Below are 19,126 nucleotides of genomic sequence, written 5' to 3'. Positions count from 1 at the left end.
ATTTCAAGAGCTGGGATTCCAACCCAGGTGTGCTTGACTCTGCCCCAGGCTTGTAACCACCAACCCCCCCCCCCCCCCCCCCGCTTGGTTAGGGAAGGAGGAAATGGGGGAAGGGCAGGTCACCCACCCAGGCCTGGGGCCCACGGCTAGCTGCCTCAGAATGGGATGGAGGTCACACTCAGGAAGAAGATGGCCACCATCAGGCCTCACCCCCGCCACCCAGGTGGCACAAAGGGTCCTTTTGGAGGGGCAGTCCGCGAGCACCCCCTCCGGGCACTCTCCTGCCTGGCATGCCCCAGCCTACTCCCAAGCCAAGGGTCCAGGGGCCGGCGGCCATTTCCAGCTCAGCCGTCTGGCCACAGCTCGGAGGAGTGGTGTGAACTTCTTTCCTGGAGCAGATCGTGCCTGGTCAGAACGCGTCGCTTCTAGATGGACGTGTTGAAGCTGCGTGTGGGCTCTTGGCGGAGCTGGGGGCCTGCGGGCTGCCCTGGGCCTCCTTCCCCCGTAGCCGGGCCTTCCGCAGGGTACTGATTTTCCTCCCCCCCGTCCCTGCTCTTGCACTTTGGTTGAACCTTGTTTTCGAAGAACAGTGGAAGGTAATTTTCCTGCGCTCGCCAGCTGGCCCATAATTGAGCAATTTCAATAACACCCACTGTAAAATCTAATCGAAATAAACAGGAAAATATGATTAACAATCTGGATGGTGAGTAAATACCAGGGCGCAATTAATTTTTACACAGAGCAGCAGATTCTGGAACATTTTCCTGCACCGAGCTGTTTGTTTTTAATTACAGATTCGGAGCTGGCTTTCTGTGTACTTATTCCTGTGATCATCACTATTTTTGACTTTTCGATGGTGATCATCAGGTTCCTTGCATCTGTGTGACTTTCACTGACAGTGTAGGATAGGAAACAGGATCGGAAAAGTTCACCTGTGAGGGGCGATTTTTCCAGCCTGAGCGGAAGGCTGCACTCGGCGTTTGCTTGGAGGAGGAGGATGGCGGGTCGGGGACGGGCTGTGCAGGACGATGACACAAGGGGGTTTTCCTTACTGCCGGGAGCTCGGGGGGGTGTGGGCGGGCTCTGCACGGGCTGCGGCTGGGTTTGCCTCATTCTGGGGAAGGGGACAAAGCTGCAAGGGCCCCCGCCATTGCACATGTGTCGTCGTGGGAATGTGGCACTTCCAAGGATAGGAGTTTTGTGCCTTTAAATGGAGCCTCCTGTTTCTTATCCCGGGTGAGGAAGTGTAACCGCTCGCCGACTGTGGCCCCTGCTGCCAGTCGGCTGCTCAGGGCCGGGCCCTCCGATTTTGACTCGCATCGGTGCCTGTGTGCCCTTCGGCCTAGGGTGGGCGGGCACGGAAGCCGAAGTAAAGCCAGCTCGGTGTAAGGTGTCACATGACTTGAGCGCACTTGGGGGACAGCAGATTGTCAGCACCCCGGACCCCGAGATAAGCACTAAGGGCACAACGTGGCTGAGCTGAGGGTCACTGTTGTCCCCGCTGGGGTGCTCGTTGGCTCTAGGGACCCTCCAAGGCCGGCGTGGGTGGCGGGGACTCTGAGGGGTGACTCTGGCCCTCGGTCCACCCAGAATGCATCTGCTTCAGCAGGGAGGCAGGTCTCTTCCCCACCGGGATCTGGCGTGGCGCGGGGTGGGTGGCTCTCTCGGGGCCCCGGTCTCTCCCAGTCCTGAGTCCCCTTGCCTTTTGTCTTCCCAGGGACTCGACCACCCACGACCGTTTTCTGCAAGAGCCCCACCGAGGGCGAGCGGCTGATGGGGAGCTGTTCCTGCTGACGCCAGTCACCTGGGAGGTGCCCAGGAAGTCACCTCTGCCCAAGTCTGCCCACCTGAAGATGGCTCGCGCCCACCGTGGGACGGAGCCCAGTGCCTGAGGTCCTTACCATGGTCATGACCCTAAGTAAAAGCCTCGACACCCACCGCGCTGACTCCATAGCATGCAGGACCTTCAACTCTGAGCTGGTGAGGACCTCGTGTAGCTCGTTTCTCTGGTGCCATTTCTGAGTGTCCAGCTGGGGCTGTGGACTGAGTGTGCAGGCCTTGCAGACTGAGTCCAGAGTGCCCGAGAGCACAGCTCTGAGACATTGCAGGCCGGGGTGGGGCGGGGGCGGAGGCCCAGGAACCCAGAGCCCGGCCAAGCACTCGCACGGAGGAAGTAGCCGCCCGGAGTCATCTGGTGAGCGAGGGGGAAGGCCAGCGCCTTGGTCACTAATTCCAAGCGCGGTTCTGCTGCCCTGCCAGGCTGAGATCGACATTCCTTCTGGTCTCCACCCGGGTAGGGGCGGCGGGGGCCCCGACGAGGCCGTGCCCCCGCGGGGCGTGCCGGGCATGGGCCGCTCCTCAGGAATGCTACGAGTGGGAGATGGTGCAGAAGGAAGGCACAGTCTGGCTGCCAGCGGGGTGGGCCGCGGGGACAGCTGCCCTCCGGCTGCCCTCTGCCCAAAGTGTCCTCTGAGCAAGTGGCCCGATGGGCCAGGCCAGAGAGGCAGACCCCAGGCCTCCTCGGACGGAGGACAGAACAGCCCCCTCCCTGTTTTGCAGCCCTGATTCCTCAGGAGTGAGCGAGGCTGCTCCCAGCGGAGGGGTGGGGGTCCCGCTCGGGCACAGACACTCCCGCGGAGGAGTTTTATAAATGGGTGAGTCCCCAGGACTCTCCACAGCGCCCATGGTCGGCGGGGGCCACGGCTCCGGGTCCTGGCGCCCTTCACAGCCCCCCACGAGAACCCACGCTGGCACCCCCGGGCTCCCGTCATCGACCTGTTATCAGCAGCCAAGCCGAGAGCAGGCAGGCGGGTCTCCGGCCCGCAGAGCTCGCGAGGGCCACGGAGACCTGTGTCCACGCCATGGCCTGCACGGGGCACCTCGGGTGTGTGGGGCCCTGGGCTGGAGGAATTCTGCAGACAGAGATGAGGCAGGGCTGCCCATCGCATACGCGGTCTGTAGTTAGGGCCCCTCTCGCCCTCCTGCTGGTGCCGTCCTTTCGCACCTGGATTCCTGTGGCATGGGCACCCTGCTTCCGGCTGCTTTCAGCCTGTGCTCCACCCAGCAGCCAGCAGGAGCTCAAGGCACATCTGTCCCTCTGCTCAGGACCTTCCACTGGCTTCCCATCTCGAGCCGAGCAAACGGCGGAGCTCTCCTGGGGTGTGCGAGGCTCCACGTGCTCTGGCCCCCGTGACCGCTCCGCTGCCCCTGCTGCACCCCCCGAGTCACTCCGCCCACGCCCCTGGCCTCACTCGGTGTGCCTCGCACGAGCCTCCGGGCCTTGGCGCTTTGCCTGCGGCCTGGACACTCCCCCCGCAACCCCTGCGGGGCTCTCTCTCGCCCCCTCCCTCCTCTGGCTAGTCGGTCCTAAACTTCACTTCTGCTGGGACCCCTGCCTCCCTGCAGCACCCCCTCTCGGCCACTTGCCCGTCTCTTTTCCCTCGGGGGCCCTCGCCGCTTTCTAACATCTGGACCTTGCGCATTGAACGACTCCCGCACTAGAACGTGAGCTTGCTGAAGACCCGGCGCTTCCCCCCGGAGCGTGTTGCCGAGTCCCCGGGGCTGCGTCCGGGGCCTGGCCCGGGCGTGTGTGTAGAGCGAGGGAACAGGGCTGCCCGGAGCCCGCCGCCTCCTCAGCGCCTCCTCCTTTCGGTCCCGCTGTGGCTGCTGCTCAGGTTCGTGGCTGACGTGGCTCTGTTTTCTGTCGTTGGTGGGTGTTTTCCTGACGAATCCGAAGAACACATCTAGAGTAGCTGAGACCAGACAGGAATGGCCTTCAGGGTGAAGGCCTTCTGGAGGCCCCAAGGGAGGATCCCTGTCTGATTCCAGCTGCTCTGCTGGCCTCAGCAGCTGCCGTTGAACTTGGTCCCGTCTCAGGGAGGGCCTGGCCAGGTTTGGCCACGAAGCTGGATCCAGGGCACGTGGGCCGGAGGTCAGCCGAGCCGCCCTTTGAATAGACATGGCCCGAGCCCAGGCCAGGAGGAGTCCGGCCTCGCAGCCCCAGCTGGAGGAGGAAGACTCATCTTCTCAGATAAGAAAAGGAAAGTCAGGAGAAGCAGGCGGGCCACGGCAAGGGGCTCCGCCGCACGCTTCCTGCTGCTGTGGGGGTCGGGGCGTCCCTTTCCCCCTTCCTGGAAAGTCACTGGCTGCTCCAGGCCCCAGCCACCCAGCACAGAGCTGTGGGCCCGTCCGTCTTCCCCGTCCTTCCCCTTAACTCCCAGGCAGCTGGTCAGCTGTGAGGAGCGGCCGCCTTTGGGGAGGGGTTTTCAGGTGGAGGCACGGCCTGACTGCGTCCAGTGTCTTGGGAGGGGAAGTGTGGCCTGCGGTGCTGGCAGAGGTCCTGCTACTCCCCCCCTCCCCGCCCCGGAACCTCCCTGCACCCTGCCGAGGGGCAGGGTACCTCGGTCTCTGCTCTGTCATACAGACAGGAAACGGCAGCTCTGAGAGCCCAGGGCACAGGGTCCGGGCCACACAGCTGAGGAGCAGGGTGCCAGGGTGCAGCCTTCAGGTCCAGGCCCTTGTCTCCTGCACCCCAACCGTCACGCACACCCCAGCTTGGCTTCTGAGGCTGTGGTCTCTCAGGACCCCGCTAGGCCTCGGGGAGAGGCACAGGCTAAACAACCCAAGAAAGACCCTCAATAATCTCAGTCTAGCGATGACATCCGTGAGACGGACCGTAACACGAACTGGTGGTAGAATTTGCTCCGAGCAGCCAGTGAGCTTGAGAGGAAGTTAGTGGGGGTTTTGCTTCAGCTTCCTAAGCTGGTAACATCATCCTCACATAAATACCATCAAGATAATGACAGGAAAGATGGAAAAGCATTTCTCTTTGTTTCCTAATCAGACTACGAAGATAACAGAAGTGGGGGTTTAAGATGACAAAACAAAGCGCGAATCGCCACAGGTCACTTTGGAATTATGGGAGCAGGTCTCAGAGGCACAGCGGTGAGGAGAGAGAGTCCAGATCTGCAGGCGAAAGTCGCCGGGGCCACCTGGGGGGCCACGTAAACACGGAGACCCGCAGACGCTCCCCCGGGGCCCGGCCGGCCCCCTCCTGGCCCTCTTGGGAGCCGGTGCGCGGTTCTTGTTCTCCTTTTTCTGAAAGCTAGACGCTGCTGCCAGCGTGACCGCCCTACTCCCGGGAGAGATGGAGGAAAACAGAAAAGCGGCCGATGGGCGCTCGCCCGGCCTTCCGCCTGTCTTCGGGGAGAGTTGGCCGAGGGCCTTGCAGGGCCCCCAGCCTGGCGCAGCTCGCGGCAGCCAGCGGTCGCTGTGCTCCGTCCCCTTTCCCCCACTCCGCCGCCGGCCGCTGTCCTCTGCCGCGCGGCCGCTTCCTTCTCGTGTTCTAACATTAGCCGCCGCCGCTGGCAGGCGGCCCGGACATCTGACCCCCGGAGCAGTGCTTCCCCTGGCTGCTTCCCGCTCGCTCACGCTCAGGCCAAGGGCCCGTCCCCTCCCCACGGCGACCGTGTTCCCTGGCCGGGCCCGGCCTCCTGTCCCCGGCAGCTCTCCCGGGCCTCTCCCTCGGGTCTGGGGACCAGGGCAGAGGGCGGAGTGTGGCTCCCCGCAGCAGCCGACGCCAGACTGTGGGGCTGGCCCTCCCTCCAGTGCCTGTCGGATCAGGACACCCGGGCTGAGCATCCTGCTCAGTCCGAGGGGCCAGCGGCCAGGTCAGGCCTCACACCCAGCTACCTGGGCCCAGGGGTCTTCATCTTCCCGGCCCCCCAGCATTGGCCTTGGACGTAGCCAGCCCCAGCCAGGCTCCCTAGCAGGCCACAGGCTGGTCTGAAGTTCGAATTCAGAGTCTAGGGCAGCCCGATGCCCTTCCCCAGGGCAAGCAGAGGCGCCCAGGAAGCCGTCCACGCCTGGGCGACCCCGAAGCCCGGGTAGGCAGCGAGCGATGCCGCTCTGCCTCCAGCCGCTGCTCCCGCCTCAGCGTCCCTTCTTCGTGGGCCTGGCTGTCCCTTCCGTGTCCCAGGCCACGGTCCCGCCACGTCCCGTCCGGGAGGCTGGGCCGCTCCACCTGTTGCTCGGGTGCGTGGACGTGGGTTTGTCCGTGTGGCCTCGTGGTTCCCTGCCACGCCGCGTCAGGACGAGGACAGGCGACGTGATCGTGGGCAGAGATGGGCCTTGTCGTTTTCTGTCTGACTTAGTTCCTCATTTGAAAAAAGACGCAGATTGTGGACTTAAGTCAGGGCTTCTTTCCTTAGTCTGAGACATGGCCTCTGAAGCTTCCCTTTGACTTGTAGCTTTCTCCTTTCCCATGGAAGATCCGATTCCAGAACCTTCTCTCCCGATCTCAGGAACCTCACAGCGAGCAGGCCCTGCCCTGGGGGAGGCCTGGGAACAGAGGCTTCTCTGTGGGAGAATCACCGAGGGGGGCCGCGGTCACCGTCCTGTGTCACTGCCGGCGCCAGCCAGGGCTGGGGCGCACATACGTGTCTGGACGTGTGCCTCCGTGTGCACACTGCGTGCGTCCTGCGAAACCTCAGGGGGCGCGTCCCCCCCCAGGGCCTTCCAGGCCTCCCGATGTCGCGATCGGCTCACCCTTCCTGCGGTGGGTACAGGGTGCGAAAGGTTAGGGAGGCCGACTGCAGAATGGCTCAGACCAGTGGGAGTCTTATCATGTGCAGGGTAAACTGGAAATAAAACAACTCTGGACAGCCTGGACCCCCCAGTGGGCACCGCAGTGTCAGGGCCTGCTGGGGCCTGACACTCTGGGGAGCTGCTGGGGACGGGATGTCCAGGCCTGCCCACCCCTGGCCCAGCCTCGGACGGGGCTCAGCAAGATGGGGGCCCCGATCCCATCATTCTTTTTTCTTTACCCCAGTGGAGGGCAGAAAGCCCATGGGGGGAGGAATTAGCCCACGACTATTTCAGACCTTATGGTTGGCCTTAGAGCTGCCACTGTCCTACCAGCATGTCTCCATAGTGACTTTGATGGACCTTCTCTACACACAAACCAGTGTGACTGAATCGACCATTTTGGAGAGGAAGAAGGAAAAGAAAGGAGAAACCTGCATTTTGTAAAAAAACAAAACTAAGAACAAAAAAAAACCAAAACAAAATACTACACTGCGCTGTACATATCTTTTTGGTTAAGCAGGTTCGGCTTATAAATATTTCCTCGTGGTTCTGAAAACCTCTGCCCAGATGTCACACATAGCAGTTGTGTGACATTTTCTGAGCTGTGACTTACTTAACCGTCAGCCTCTTGAAGTCCGGCGTGAAGTCAGCCGCCTCCAGCCAACTTAGCTGGACGGAGAGCGGGGGAGAGAACCACCCGACTCGAGGCGCGCTGGCGACCGAAGCCCCAGAGGGGGCGGGCGTGGGCCCGCGCGGAGGACTTTAGAAGCAGGAGCTCTTGTGGGGCGTCCGGCGCCCGCCTTGGTCCAGGAGTCAGCGCCCCGGTGTGAGGAGTGTCTGGTCAGCCACATCCAGTCCTGTGCCCGCCCTGCGCCAGGGGAAATCGAGGCACGGCCCCACCATGACACTAACCAGGGAGGGAGGGTCGGAGCCCAGTGCAAAACTGGGGTGCTGTTAGAAGAAGGGGGGGCGCTGTACCACTGGAGTTCACATGCTCACTGAGGGGGCCCGGAGTGAGGCTCCTCTAGCGCAGGGGGCCTGGCGACGGGGCTCCTTCCTGTCGTAAATCTCCGTGTGAGTGACCGCTGGCCCGCCTGTGTCCTTGGTGCAGAGTCCGAGGCCGCGTAGGAGCCCCGGCTGGCCTGACGTCGCCACCCTGGCCCCCAGCTCTGTCTGCATGCCGCTCTCTCCCCTTGCCCACTGAGTTTTGATTCGGCGTGAGCCCTGCGATTTGGGGGGGCAGCAGTTTCTGCCCAGTGGAAATCAGTTTCCATTGGCCCTGCGTCCATTGGCCGTGTGGCAGCAGGGGCAAGAGGCTGGGCGGACGGCCACGGCAGTCGGTCCCCAGGTCATCCCCATGGCACCTGCTTTGTGCTGGGACTACTGTGGACCAGACAGCGGCCCCAAACCTCTGGTCTCGGGAGGGGCAGGAGATAAGGCGGTGCGGACAAGGCCGCGTGGACAGAAGCATGGTGGGGAGGCGCCCGTGAGCTGGGTGGTCAGCGAAGGCCGCCGAGCAGGCCGCGTGACCGGAGTGAGGCCCAGAGTCTGTCATGTGGAGACCCCACGGCAAGGGGCCTGGGGTGGCGGTGAGCTGGCGGGCCCCGCCGGGCTGCGCGAGGGAGGTCGTGGGCGCCAGGCTTGGCTCACGTGGGCCTGGCGGCCCGCGGGGAAGGGGGCCGGCCTGGATTTTATGCCGGTCACTGGGGGAAGCCGTTGGAAGGGGGCAAACAGAGGAACAACGTGGGGCCGGCCTCTGCCAGGTCTGGGCGGAGCGTGGAGGATGAGCCCGGGGCACGGGTGGGGGGCCCCCCGAGCGGAGGCCGGCGGCGGCTCGGCGCGGGGCGGCAGGGAGTGAGAAGCGCCGAGTTGGCGTGGGTGTCCTGCAGCCTGGGAAGGGGCCGCGGCAGACACGCAGCCAGCGGGCCGGACAGCGAGTGAATGAGGGCCCGGGGCGCCCGGGCCCCCTCCGTGGGCAGACCCCGGCAGCTCTGGTGCCCACGCACGCGTCCACGTGCCCCGGGGGGTGCCCCTCGGTCCGAGCGCGCAGCTCCGTGGGAGAACAGGGCCAGGGAGCAGTGACCCGCCAGCGGGTCCGTTTCCTGTTTGCCTCCTGCCGACGGTGGGCCCCAGGCCGCCCTCGGTGGGCCCAGCGCCTCGGCGCAGCCTGCGGGCCGCCGGCTTCTGCTTTCCCCGGCCTGATCCTCGTTTGGCTTCCGCGGGCTCCCCGCTTGCGCAACGCTGCCCACCCCCGGCATGGGGCGGGGGCGGCTGCCGTGGTTTCCCAGAGGGGGTTCGCCTCGGGCCAGGTGCTCCTGTCTCCGCAGCGGGCCGTGGTGTTGGCCGAGCCCAGCGTGTGTCTCTGAGAACCCCGCGGGGCTCTTGAGTTTGTCACCTGCTTGCCATTTGGTGACTTCGGTGCGAGCTTTCGGGGAGCAGCCTGCTGCATGAGCCGAGCCAGTGGGAGGGAGGCAGGCACAGCCGGCTCTGTGCCCAGATGGCTGCACATTGGCTGGCCGAGTCCCTGGAATCCAGGAGGGCCACCTGTCCCGACAGGATAAGGGTTTGCATGGAGGAGGGGTCTGGGAAAGGCCCGCCTGCCCCCACTTCACCCCTTGTGAGCACCTTCTCTCCAGCCCCAGCTCCAGCACCTCCCCCCGGAAGCCAGCCCTGACCGCCAGCACCCAGCCTGGGCCCTCTCCCCGCCAGTCCCTCTCTCTCTGTACCATAATGGTTGGTCTGTGTGACTGTGGCCTCCCGAGAGGCTGGTCAGGATAGACCCTTGATAACCTAATCGCATGACCACATACCTCGAGGGCAAAGGTCCCTGAGTCGGGCAGCTGGGGACAGGGGCGGGAGCTGGTGCCAGCACTTGCCACCCTCTTATCCGCGTGGGCCTGGTGTTCCTAGCCAGCCCCACCCTTGTCCCTCCCGAGCTCTAAGGGCCAGGGCCCTGGGTTCCCGCCCACCTCACCCACCTCTCTGGGTGGGAAGTGTGAGGGAAGCCGTGGGTCCTTGTGCCCCTGGGGCTCCTCAGAAGTTAGAGCCCTCGGTGACTGCTCCTCTGGGACTGAGAACGCCTTTCACTGTCACGGGACCAACCGCTAGCACAGCTCACGCACGTAAATAATTTCCAGGACAGATTTGTTGAATGAGTGAATGAACGAACGGGTGAGCGAGTCTTCGGGATACGTGAGGCAGACCCTTTATCCTGGGACCTGCGGGCAGCCCCCTCCTCAGCAGGGGTCAGGCCAGGTCTCTCAACCTGGGCCCCAACGAGCACAAGGGAGCCCGGACGTCCCGTGCTCAGGGTCCACGTAGCTGCAGAGCAGGCGCCTGGGCTTGGGGCTCCTCTGGGCCCCCCGGCCTGTGTTCCACCAGCGGCCACAGCATTCCTCCGAGGCTGGGTGTGGTCGGGGGGGTGGGGAGATGCGGGGTGTTCACAGTGGAAGGGAAACCGTTGTGGACACGCGGTGCCAGGGCTCGGAAGCCACAGCTGTAGGTTGAGCGCGACTAGAACCTTGGGTTTCTGTTTCAGTTCAGAGAGGATGCTTGGGGGCCTCGTGGCCTGCTGCACACAGCCTGCGGGGCGGGGGAGGGGGAGGCCCACCTTCTTGTGCTTACCCAGTGCCTTTGCGTAGAGAAGAGCCGACCTTCCAGCTCGGAGGGAGGGGCCCGGCGCTGGCAGAGGGGCTCCTTACTCGAGGCTCTTCCTGCCACTGTGAGGTCCCCTTCTTTCCCAGCCTGGGCTCTGGGAAGGCCTCTTTTCAGCCCAGCTCGGTGACCTGGGCACAGCATCCCCCATGCCCTCCTCCCCGTCACTCACATGGAAAAGTCCCCGGTGTCAGAAGTCATGGGTTTTGGAAACCCATTAACTTGATGGACACTATAAGTCACCGGCGACTTTGGACAGAGTCCTGACCTAATTACGGGCAGATGTTGTCTCTTTTAATACCTTTCTCTCCTTTCCCTAATCCTGCGTCGGCAAAGGGCAGTCACCCCTCCGATTGTGACTTTAGCGAGGGACCAGCGCAGGGTCATGTGCAGACGTGCTTCTTATGACTTGGAGAGTGAATAGCTTTTCTGGTTGTTTTCAGCACACGCCAAAGAAGATGAGTCACGGACCGACACTTTTCTCTTGTGGAATTATGGGTGAGTAACCAAGGTGGCCGTGAGCGGTCCTCCCCTAGTCCTGCGCCAGGGCCCGAGTCCTCCAGGTGAGACGCCGAAAGCACTTTCTGGACACAGGCACGAATCCTGCAGCCGTGCTGGGGCTGGGACGGCCACTGGCGTGTGGTTCACAAGAGCAATTCCAGCTACCACACTGAGGGTTTCCGCCCGGTTTTTAAAGTCACCATGTTGATTATTGTTATTTTTTTTAATTCAGAAACTGCACCGTAGTGTAAAGTATAACATGAAAATCTCTCATAGCACCATGCCCAGAGATGACTACCGTTCAGGTGTGGGTGTATTTTTTCTGTTCTTCGGATTTTTTTGCGTAGCCGAGCCCAGGATGAAAATAAGATTGCATGAAGTTACACGCAGACGGGGCCTCTCGAGCTCTCCTCACGGAGCGGTCGTCACCGACGCCCCCCGCGGCTTTCCCGCTGTCCGTCCCGTGCGTGTTCGGGAGTGTGGGGGCTCGTGCCGTGCGGGTGAGCGAAAAGGTGTTTCAGGATTCAACTGTTCCTTGGTTGTTGGGTTGAAGGGCGATCTGTTTGCCTTGGTGACGAGCGGTGACTAAGTGTCCAAGCTGCGTCCTCTTCCGGGTTGTTCCCCAGGACAGTCCCCGGCGGGCAGGAGCGTTTCTGAGACTCTTGCTTCCCCTGCCGACCGGCGCCCCAGACGCCTGTTCTCACGCACGTGCGAATTACCGTTTTGTACACGACGCTCCAGCTGATCGGGCACCGTTGCTCCTTTCTCTGTGCATGTCCCCGTGACCCCTGCCCCTTTCGGGGTCGCCTGGACAGTGAGTTTCCGCCCCATCTGCGCAGAGGCAGCAGCCGGGGCCCCGCGACGCGTGGCCGCCGCGGGCTTTCCCGTTCCGCTTTCCCTCGCAGGGCCGTGTGCGGAGCGCCCCCCGCCCCCTCCCCCCCCCCCCCCGCAGCCCTCCGCTCTGTGCACGGTGCTTTCTCTCTCTTCTTCAGACCCCGTTCCCGGCGGTGGGGTGACGAGCGTGGCGGAGGGCTGGGCGTGTCACAGTGAGCAGGGTGCCGGGGCACACTCCCGCCTCTGCAGCAGCTTTGGGGGCGGGCGCGGGCACCCCGTGCCCAGACGGAGGGACCGAGGCCTAGCGAGGCGCCCCCCCAGATCAGTGGTGGGCAGAGCTGGACCCAGGTCAGGGGAGAAGGAAGACCGTTTCCTTGTTACTCACAAGCCGCAGCTCTCACAGGGAGCCCGGGAGGTCTTCTTGATGCTGCCGCCGGCAGAAATGGAAACAGGGAGGTCACCTGGCCTTGGTTTACCCATGTGACACACTTCTGAGAGCTGTCTCCATGTGGGGCTCTCTCTACTGGACACCTCGTTGGTGGTTAACGGCCTTCAGCAAACCCCTCGGTGACCCGGGCACGTGGCCCAGAAGCCCGCCTCGCCTGGGCCAGACCCGCAGTGGAGAGCTGCAGTCGAGCTGCCCGTCTTCGTCATGGCCAGGGAGGAGAGGGACTCCTGGGCACATCCTGCCCCTCAGCCCCGTCTGGACTGGTAAACCGGGTGGCGGAGACGCCGCCGGCCTTTGTTTCTGGACCGCCCCGCTTTGGCCTTGCACGCCTTTGCCCTGAGGGTGTCACGATGAGCTGGACCTCTCGTGGGTTTGTACCAGGCAGCGCTGGGGCTCGTCCAGTCCCTCTGGGCTCCTTATCAGCCTCAGTGTCCTCATGGTGAAGTGGCTGTGATGATGGCAGCTGCCTCGTGGGTTTGCTGGGCGGACCACGTGAGAGAACGTGTGTGAGGAGATGGGCACAGTGTGCTCCCTCCGTGAGTGACGTCTGAGGCAGAGGGCTGTGACCCAGGGTGAGCGTCCTGCTCCCTGCAAGAGGCCTCCAGCCCCAGGAAAGGGACCAGCTTGGCTTCCTGTGGGAGGGGGTGTAGGCGAGGGAGTCACCCTCGTGGGGAAAGACCCTCAGGCTCGGAGACCAGGGCAGAGACCCAACAGTCTGATCGCGTGGAGCCTGCGGCCGGCTCTGCCGGGCGAGGCCTGCTCTGCAGCCAGGGTTCGCGGGAAGGCCTGTGCTGCTGCGGGCGCTGGTCTGCAGAGTGGCTCCTGAGGGTCTGTCATTCACGGGCCCTGTCTCCCGCCCGCCTTGCAGGCCAGCGCCAGGACACTGCGGGCGGCGGAGGAGCCGCGGGGAGCAGCAGCCCCTCGCCGTCTCCTCCGTTTGCTGCTCAGCCCCTCCGTGGTTCAGGAAGCCCCTGACTCATCTGTCAGCACAAGTCACCAAGGCCTTTTGTTCATCTCAGTGGCTTGTTCTGGTGGTGTTTACTGAGTACCTACTGTGTGTCCGGTGGAGTGACTCGGGTGGAGTGACTCAGCCTCGTGCTTACATCAGGCCCTCGGAGCTGTGGGCACATCAGCCTGTCTTTCCTCACCTTGCAGCGTGCAGGTGTTTGTGGGATTTAAAGGGACAGCAGCGCACAGGAGCTGCCAGCTCAGTCCCTTCTGCCTCCAGGCCTTTCCGGCACTTGCCAGGGTGGGCATGTCGGCCCCCAGGCCTGCTCAAGCTCGTCCGCTGGTGGGAGCTCAGGTGACTGCTCTGCCCGTGGCCTCAGTGTGGCCTCTCGCCCTGCGTCGTGAACCGGGAGGGCACCCCAGGCGGTGAGATGTCATCTTTGGCGCACCTGCTTTCTAGCACAGACGAGAGAACAGACAGCCCGTGGGCTCGGCCAGACTTTTTACGAGGGTTTTGGGCCCTGCCAGGGCCGGACCATGCTCGGCAAAGATAAAACGTCATGTTACTTTAATCACCAACCCCCCTGCCTGTCTCACGTTCTGGCCCTGATCAGTGGCACTCGCCTGTGAGAGCTGGGGACACCTTGGTCCTGTGACTCGGTCACTTCCCTCCTGAGCCGCTGTGCAAGGTCCTAACTGGAAGCCAATATGAGTTCGAGTGTCATACATGTTCTCAAGAACATCCAGGCAAGGGCATGAGGGTGGGAGGGCAGTGGCCTCTGCGTCCTCTTAAAACGCCACCCTCTGCACCCGCCCAGATAGAAACGCCCTACGAACACAACCACGTGCTCGCCTAAGTGCTTCACTCTCCGCTACTGCGAGCTGCGAGCAGCCCCTCCCCACCTCCATGTCCCCTCCCTCCGAGTTTGGAACCTCGATACCAAGAAGTCGTTTTGTGCTTGTCCAACGTGGGGAAGCAGGACGGAGAACAGAACCGGGCCAGGTGCGGGCCAGGTGCGGGCCAGGTGCGGAGGGGAGAGGCGGGGCAGAGTGGAGCCAGCGACTGCCCAGCCTGCTCCGTGTGGGGACCCGGGGCGCACGGGGCTCCTTCCAGCAGAGACGAGGTTTGGCCTCTCGGTTTCCTGTCTCACCTCCCAGACGTCCCGGGCACGCCTCCTCTGCAGACGGCTTCTCTGGGGAAGAGTCCTGGGCAGCGCCGGTCACTGTTCTTAGGAAACGGTGCTCAGGCGGCAGCCTCGCGGGGGGCGCCGCCCACTGGGCAGCAGGTGTGGCGGGCGAGCCAGCCCCCGCTGCTGGCCGTGATTCCCGGTGGGTCCGGAAGGGGTTCAGCTGCGCCCCGGAGACCCCTCGGCGCTGGGCGGGGCGGGGGCTGCCCGTGGCTCCCTCAGGCCGTCGTCTGCCGCGGGAGGTGCCGCTTCGCGCCGAGCACGTCACGCGTGTCCTCGTGCCAGCCTTTTTAGTGACAGGGGGCGCGTGGGGTGAGAACGGGCTGCACGCCCCGCCTTTGGCTAATGGCGCCCATTGCGAGAGGTCTGCGGCGCGGGAACTGGGCACAGCTCATTCCGTTTCCCTCGCCTCTCGGGCGAGGAGACCTGGGGACGAGTAAGACGCGAGACGGCGAGTGCAGCTCCAGCTGTTGCAGAAAGGCCACTAGCCAAAGGCGCGCAAACGCAAGGCATGGACAGGGAACAGAACAATTCACGTGCTAAAAAAGATGGGGCGGAAACCCATAACCACTTTAGGAGTTATGGTAATAATTTATTCATGTAAATTATTTCGCGGGCAAAGCACATAGAGGCAACTTGAGCAGAAGGATCATGCATTATGCATAAAAAGAATTGTGAAAATATTATAGCAGCCCTGCCTGTGTCCCTCGGCTCCGGTCTGTGTCCCTCGGCTCCGGTCTGTGTCCCTCGGCTCGGGTCTGTGTCCCTCGGCTCGGGTCTGTGTCCCTCGGCTCAGGTCTGTCAGCATTTTTAATTATAAGCCTTTAACTTCCCGTGGTTAATCACCTGGCTGTCAAGGTCTCCTCTGCACACAAAAGGCTTGTTCCCAGGGGCACGTGCCACTTTAATTTCTGCAGGTAAACCCATTGGCTGTGTTGAGTGGGGCAGGACGAAAGATTCCACTTGGAGATCTGGTGGCCTCCGGTCCTGCGACTCCACCACTGTTTGTCGTGGCAAGTGGAATGTGACTGCGCCTCGTGGAAAAAGCTGGCGTTCAGGGGTTGAGCGTTTTATGTATATTTTTTAGCACCAGCACGTGTCTGAAACACAATGAGCAGCAACAGTAACAACACCAGAGCTGTCGGGCCCAATTTCTGGTCCCTGCCGCGTTCTCCCTTTCTCAGAGACGGCCATTTTGAATGTGATCATGGGACCAGGGCCTCCTCTAAGCAGCTGATTAGTGACCAAAGTAAGCTAGAGTGAGCCTTGTTTTCATTTTGAAAAGTACATGCATGTGCAAGTGTGCACATTGTGATCGCGTGTGTGATTTTTCCATCTCCAGCAGAGTTTAAGGTTTGTCCGTGTGGCGTGCTTGAAGTTTTTTCTTGCACCATTTGTTGACTTCAGACAGTGTTTCTGGAATAAAGTACAGAACGGAGGTAGGGGCTAAGCTCAGCTGGCGCGTGGTAGCTGCTTATGGTGTCCAGTGAAAAGGGAGCCTCCCAGGCCGCGCGGACTTGGGGTGGAGAGGGGGCCACACTGGTGCTGGACGGGCAATGGCAGCTGCCACACTGGCTTCGGGAGCCACCCAGCGCAGCGCGCTGCCCGTGTGCCTTCCGTGTGGAAAGATGGCCAGGCGAGGAGGTGGCCCGGCCTCGCAGTCCCTTACTCTGCCGCCGGCTGCCTGCGTGCCCCTTGCCCAGAGGTGACACGGTTCTGAAGCTTGGTACCACCCCCCCCTCCCCAAGTAAGCTGGGACGCCTGTGAGACGGGTCCTGTGCTTGGGGTACACGCTCACGCTCAGTTTTGGCGAGGATCCCAAAGTGGTGTTCGTTGACTGACAGTTGATGCGCGTTTACTGGTTTCCTGAATCGGTCTCCCAGCTGCCAGTGCTCTCATCTGTATAAAGGCGCCCAGCTTTGCTCTGTGCAACGGCCTGCACACGACTCTCAAGCTTCCACCCACTCTCCACGCTCTGTGCATACCCGGGATGAGAGTCCCGAGATGATGATGAAACTCACCTTTCTGTCCCTTCGGTTTCTGTTGCAAATCCAGGCTTTCCCTTACATATTTCTAAATGCCCCTGGATCTCGGGGGCGGGGGGAGGGGCAGGGTAGAGAGGAAATCGGTTCAGAGCTCAGAGGGCTGTCAGAGGGCTGTCACGGGGACCCAGTCCAGCCTGCCGCATACGGATGGGGAGACTGAGGCCCACGCTCCCAACACCCAGTCTGGTGTGTATTTTTGTCCTCTATACTGTTTGGGGATCCTACAGGGCTGTTTTCGGCAGCAGCAAAGACTTCCCAGAAGCAGTGACAGCTGCCCTGGGCCACCCCCACCCATCTGGTGAGGGCCGGGCACTGTAACCACTCCGAAGCCACCAGCCTTCCTGCTTTGCTTGGTGGGGGATGGGGGAGCGTTATCTCCAGCCATTCTAATCACCTTGTCCTCACACCCTGGCCTGGCCGAGGACCTTGGCGTCCTGTGTTGCTGTCCCTGAACCCCAGATGCAGCTGACATTTTGATTCATCACAGGTGGGAGCGCGCGCACACACACACACACACACACAGGCTGAGGCAGGGGCAGCGAAGCCTGAGAACTTTTTCTTCCTGGCACGGTTCTGTGTTGAGTCTCCATTCTGGTGACACAGGGTGCTCCAGGGGGCTGGGGGCTCTAAAGTTCTCTTAAAAATAGAGGACCTCATTGTGGGGTAGCCTAAGTCCTCAACCTGCATGTTCACCTGTGTGCTTTTCGTAAGATCAGCTTTGTACAGCTGCCTTCAGAAAGACGCCCCAGTTCTCTGGAGTTCCCCACAGAAGGGTTGGTGAGCTGCTACCCGCCCCCCGCCTTCCCCCCAGTCAAGCAGGGTCCCTGCAGCCCTGAGACCGAGTTGGCAGGGCCCAGCCCTCAGGGCAGGGGCGAGAGACTCGATGTCAGCACAAGCAGCCAGGTGTGAAATCCAGGAATGAGTCAGCCGGTCTTGATCTGGCGCAGGCCTGCGGCCCGGCTGGCCGGGGAAGCTGCAAGAATGCAAGAATCTGGGGTCTGCGCCTCAGGTGTCTAACCTTTTTGAGAAACCGCATTCTGCTGTGGTTATGTCACCGTAAGGCAGCCTCTAAAAAAGTACAGCCCAGCGCCGTAAGTGTCCTCTGCCTTTTGAACGTCAGAAAGCTGGGCGTAACAGCACGGGCCCCTGGGAGTTTCCCGTCAAGGTCAAGGGCAGAAATGGAAATGAGGACGTTCGCGGTCGGATGCCATGTGCGTTTCTCTGAGTGTTTTCTCTCTTTCATCTCCAGAACTGGGCACCCGGCAGCCTCTGCCCTCCTCGTTCAGGGAGTCATAGGACCAAACCCCTGGGTGCGGTTGGGGGGCGTGAGTCCTCGTCCCCAGGCATGCAGCCAGAGGCTTCTCCTGTGCCTCTCGGGCTACCGGAATCTTCCCAGAAACCTCCGGCGTGGTCGCTGAGCCTCAGCTTTGAAGGAGTCCTTGGAAGTCACCTAGTCGGTCCACCTGTGAGAGAACTGGATGGTCTGCGTGTGCGTGTGCGTGCGTGTGCGTGTGTGGTCTGCCCTCCCGTAGGCGAAGCCCTGTGTGTGTTCACACTGCACACCTACAAACACCCCTGTTGTTTCATCGCAGTCCTGTGGGGGGGGGGGGGGCTCGGCAGGCAAGTGGAGAAGCCGTGGGTGCTCCTGAGGGCTGTGGCGATGGGCACGGCGTGGCGGGGGCTGGTGGCTGTGCCCTCAGGCCGTGTGCCATTGTGCCACGCCCGCGTCTGCAGAAGCCTCCGAGAAGGCGCATTGTGTCTCGGGGAGCAGTCGGGGAGCCTCAAGCACTTCCTCTTCACACGCGTCGTTGGCGTCTCGGGCCCTTTCCGGTGTCCCTCCCTCCAGAACACGCTGCGTGACTTGGGGTCCCCACCCCCTCCTGAGAAAAAGGGACCTCGGAGCACTTGAAGGGTAATGTCACTTTTCTCCATAGTGCTGCTTTCTGTTGTTGGCCCAAAACCAACATCAGAATACCCAACTTGCAGTGACATTCTGGATCCAGACTTGTAGCGACGGGAATCGTCAACCTTCCAGAAGCTTCTTGGTGTGCGTGGCTGGGTGCTGTGACTGGCTGCCGTCCTCACAGAGGTGTCCGAGGACTCAGGCCCCTGTGTAGCTCGTGGTCTAGAGCAGTGGTTCTCAGCAATTTTACAGTAAAACAACCTGGGGGACTTGATTCCAATGCAGATTTCTACCTCCAGAGTCTGTCTGCCGAGTCAGGAACTCGGCCTAGGAATCTGCATTGTTAAAACACCCCAAAGGATGCTCCCGTGGGTGGCCCCAGACCCACACTTTGAGAGGGCCGGTGGGGAGCATACAGGCTCCCGTTCCAGGCGGAACCCCCCGAGATTGGTGCCCAGGTACGGAAGAGCCGAGTGAGCCCCAGCCATCGAGCATTTCCCCCGTCACCGTCATCTTCACGGTGGCCTCGCAGGCACTGCACGAGGTGACAGTTTAGTTCTCGTAACAGCTCTGTAAGGTGGTTGCTGTCTCTGTCCCTCACTTTACAGATGGGGAAACTGAGGCTCTGAGAGACTCGCCGACTCGCAGAGTCCAGGCCCTCGCCCTTCCCTCCAGACCCAGGGGTGCTGTGTCGCGGGTTCCCCACCTCCATGGCCATTGTCACTTTTGAAAGAGTTACAGTTGTTTGTGCAGAGGTGACGCGGAACGGAGGGGCAGGGGCACCTGGTCCCCTCCGCCCGGAGCCCTACAGAGTTCCCTTGTGCCGGGTGACACTGGGGCCTGAGGCTCAGGGCGGTTTGCCATGAAAAAATTCACTTCTTTTCCTGTTTCTTGTGTCTGGTGACCCAACCCGACAAATCACTCTCTGTTCCCTGAGCTCAGGGGGAAAACACAGGGCTAAACATAGCCTCGATTGTTTTTACTTTTCTTAAATATACTTCTCCCAGCGATAACGACGATA

The 19,126-nt window shown here is 62.0% G+C and overlaps 1 protein-coding gene across 4 annotated transcripts in view; it reads left to right on the top strand.

Annotated features, from left to right (window-relative positions):
- Positions 1-19,126, top strand: part of FAM53B (family with sequence similarity 53 member B) — a 101,772-nt gene that overhangs the window by 30,305 nt on the left and 52,341 nt on the right. For 3 of the 4 annotated variants that reach the window (XM_036222741.1, XM_036222740.1, XM_036222742.1), the window contains exons 2-3: positions 1,718-1,980; positions 10,683-10,737. In XM_036222741.1, coding sequence (XP_036078634.1) covers positions 1,903-1,980; positions 10,683-10,737 — 133 coding nt within the window. In that variant the 5' untranslated portion in view covers positions 1,718-1,902. Of the gene's footprint in view, positions 1-1,717; positions 1,981-8,703; positions 9,757-10,682; positions 10,738-19,126 lie in introns of those variants that run through there. The other variant, XM_016138306.2, reaches the window with a different exon arrangement.

Source organism: Rousettus aegyptiacus, unplaced genomic scaffold (assembly GCF_014176215.1).
Source record: "Rousettus aegyptiacus isolate mRouAeg1 unplaced genomic scaffold, mRouAeg1.p scaffold_m13_p_6, whole genome shotgun sequence".
In the NCBI taxonomy this organism is placed as follows: Eukaryota; Metazoa; Chordata; class Mammalia; order Chiroptera; family Pteropodidae; genus Rousettus; species Rousettus aegyptiacus.
Note: the sequence above shows the minus strand (reverse complement) of the source record. Positions and strands in the feature narration are given on the sequence as shown.